The 2,500-nt window shown below is 42.5% G+C and overlaps 1 protein-coding gene across 2 annotated transcripts in view; it reads left to right on the forward strand.

The window, feature by feature from the left end:
• The window catches only part of LOC118790397 (cytochrome P450 2K1-like), a 7,893-nt gene that overhangs the window by 1,834 nt on the left and 3,559 nt on the right, over positions 1-2,500 (forward strand). The window contains exons 3-4 of one of the 2 annotated variants that reach the window (XM_036547303.1): positions 322-471; positions 984-1,144. In XM_036547303.1, coding sequence (XP_036403196.1) covers positions 322-471; positions 984-1,144 — 311 coding nt within the window. The remainder of the gene's footprint in view (positions 1-321; positions 472-983; positions 1,145-2,500) is intronic. The other variant, XM_036547311.1, reaches the window with a different exon arrangement.

Consider the following 2,500-nt stretch of genomic DNA (forward strand, 5'->3'; position numbering starts at 1 on the left):
TTGTCTACGTAGTTATTCAGTCTTGATTTCCCATGCTTGTTGCATGTGAACTCTCATACCAAGCATAGTTTGGGTTTTCTCTCTGAAGTCAAAAGTGAAAGACACTTTGTTTTCCTTGAACCAAACTTTTTGTTTTCCTGAGTCATTTCGGCACTTGTATTTGCCCTGCTCCTTGTTACACACACAGGCAAACAGTCTTGCAAATTTCATGATTTCAGTCATTATGAGTCCTTTTCATCTTGGAACCATATTACATCATAGACCTCTATCTTGGCCCAATGCAGACTGGCATGTTAATGGCGGTACATGGCCCTCCCACAGGTATTGTGTTTGCCAATGGAGACTCGTGGAGAGAGATGAGACGCTTTGCCCTCTCCACGCTGCGCGACTTTGGCATGGGTAAGAGAGGGTGTGAGGAGAAAATCATCCAGGAGGTCCACCACCTGGCGGAGGTGTTCGAGAAGTTCAAGGGTGAGAGAAGGAGAACAAACACTGAAAGCATGATCCAGCTCAAAGGACAGCATAAACTGAGGGGGCAGTTTCACCCATGCACCGGGTTCAGGCTAAGGTTGCTGTCGCAGTGATGTGTCAGTCAGGACACAGAAGTCAGGTTTTGGGCTGTCCTTGGGCGTGTGCCTGTGCCTCAAGTTACCTGTGGGGGTCCTGCTGATAAGGGGAGCAGCAGGACCAGTTGGCAGGTTACAACTGAGTGGTAAACAAAGGGTCTGTGAGAGGTGGGGGTTATGTGCACAAACCGGGACTTAGGAATGTGGCCCTTTTCTGCAAACACTATATGTCCTCCATCAGTTTCACTGCATTGGTATATTATTCAAACCCTCTTGAGTTCACATGTACATCATGTGAACAATTCAGAATGAAAAATAATTTAAAAGTTCAAGTTGAAGTCAAATTGCCAAACAGGATTAGCATTGGAGCTTTACTGGAAAACTCCTTTGTTGTTTTTTTCTGTTTGTGGCCATTAGGTGAACCTTTCAACACAACCCAGCCAGTGAATTATGCTGTCTCCAACATCATCTCCTCCATCGTCTATGGAAGCCGCTTCGAATACACTGACCCAGTCTTTCAAAAAATGGTTGACAGGTCCAACGAGAACATCCGGCTTCTTGGCTCTGCAGAAATACAGGTGCTGACTTTTGAACGTTGACCTCATCACATGTTTTCATACATGGACTGTGACTCAAACTGCATTTCAGCGGGTGAGGATGTGGGTCCCTTTGATTGGGTGTAGGTGCATGTACCCATCACACTGGCCTGACATCCCAAGAGTCCATTCAGGTGTAACAAAGTGTATACATTTATCCAGCTTATCTTTGAATTTTATGGTTACCTTCAACCACAGCTTGACTAAAAAAGTCCTATGTACCAGTGATTGTATTGAATTTCACCACATGAATGAAAGTTTCTTACATTCAGTTATGCAACAGTGTAGACACTGGGTTGAGTGATTCTATTGTGTTTTAATTTGTGAAAATAAACTGTGATGAATAACTTAATAGCTAGATTTCAAGGCTTAAACCCTTCAGGATCACAGAGAATAACCAGCCCCCTGACTTCAGTCAGAAACAATACATTCAACTTAAACTGTGACATCACGAAAACTGGAAGAATGTAAATTTATGGGAGAGGGTGTTTTGCATACAGATAATGTTTTACTCCATTAAAAGTACTGACTTTTTTTAGCACCTAAAGCTGCTTCCCAATGTTTTCAACATTACCTCTGTGTAGTCCAGCAATTTGCCAAAACTCTCTGTGAACAAAGGTTTATTTAGCTTTATGCAGCCCTATTGCCCTTTGTATCCTGGGCTCGTCTGACTGCTGCAATCTCTGCACCCACTCAGGGGCACTGAGGTGAAAGGACTGCAGCCAACAGCTGTTTCACAAGTCACACAGCACACTAGGGGTTAATAGTCAATCACGGGAGGATTTTCAACTCAGTGCTATGTTAAATGGTTTGAAAAATATGTTAAAAAAGTGTCTCAGCAATATAAAGAGCTGACATTTTCGAAGTTAAAGGTGGAAATGAAAGGAGATGTCAGTGGTAAGGCAGCAGAAATAATATGGTTGTTAGAAACCATAACAATGGAGAGAAAACCTGATCCTAGATCAGCACTTATCATCTTGTCACTGCAGCGGGTTGGGCAGTACATGAGCTGGGTAAGCAAGGTCAGACACATGGTGATTTTTTTTTGCCTAAATTACCCTGGGGCCCCAAAATTATCCTAACATTTCACACTATGAAAAGCCCTACCCTAAATTTTACTCCGGGTTTCCAGATTTACCCTAAATCTAGGGTAAAAAAAGAATGGCAACCCTGATAAGTGACCTCAACCCTCAGAAAGGTAATACAGACTGTCAAGACCAGTGCTTTTTTTTCCTTTTTTCAAGCAGATTGCTTCAGATAAATGAGTATCTCAGCATTGGGTTAATGTATGTATATTAAAAAGATCACTGTGTCACTGTTTACTCTTCATGTGTCACT

The sequence above is a fragment of the Megalops cyprinoides genome, chromosome 1, assembly GCF_013368585.1.
Source record: "Megalops cyprinoides isolate fMegCyp1 chromosome 1, fMegCyp1.pri, whole genome shotgun sequence".
Taxonomy (NCBI): Eukaryota; Metazoa; Chordata; class Actinopteri; order Elopiformes; family Megalopidae; genus Megalops; species Megalops cyprinoides.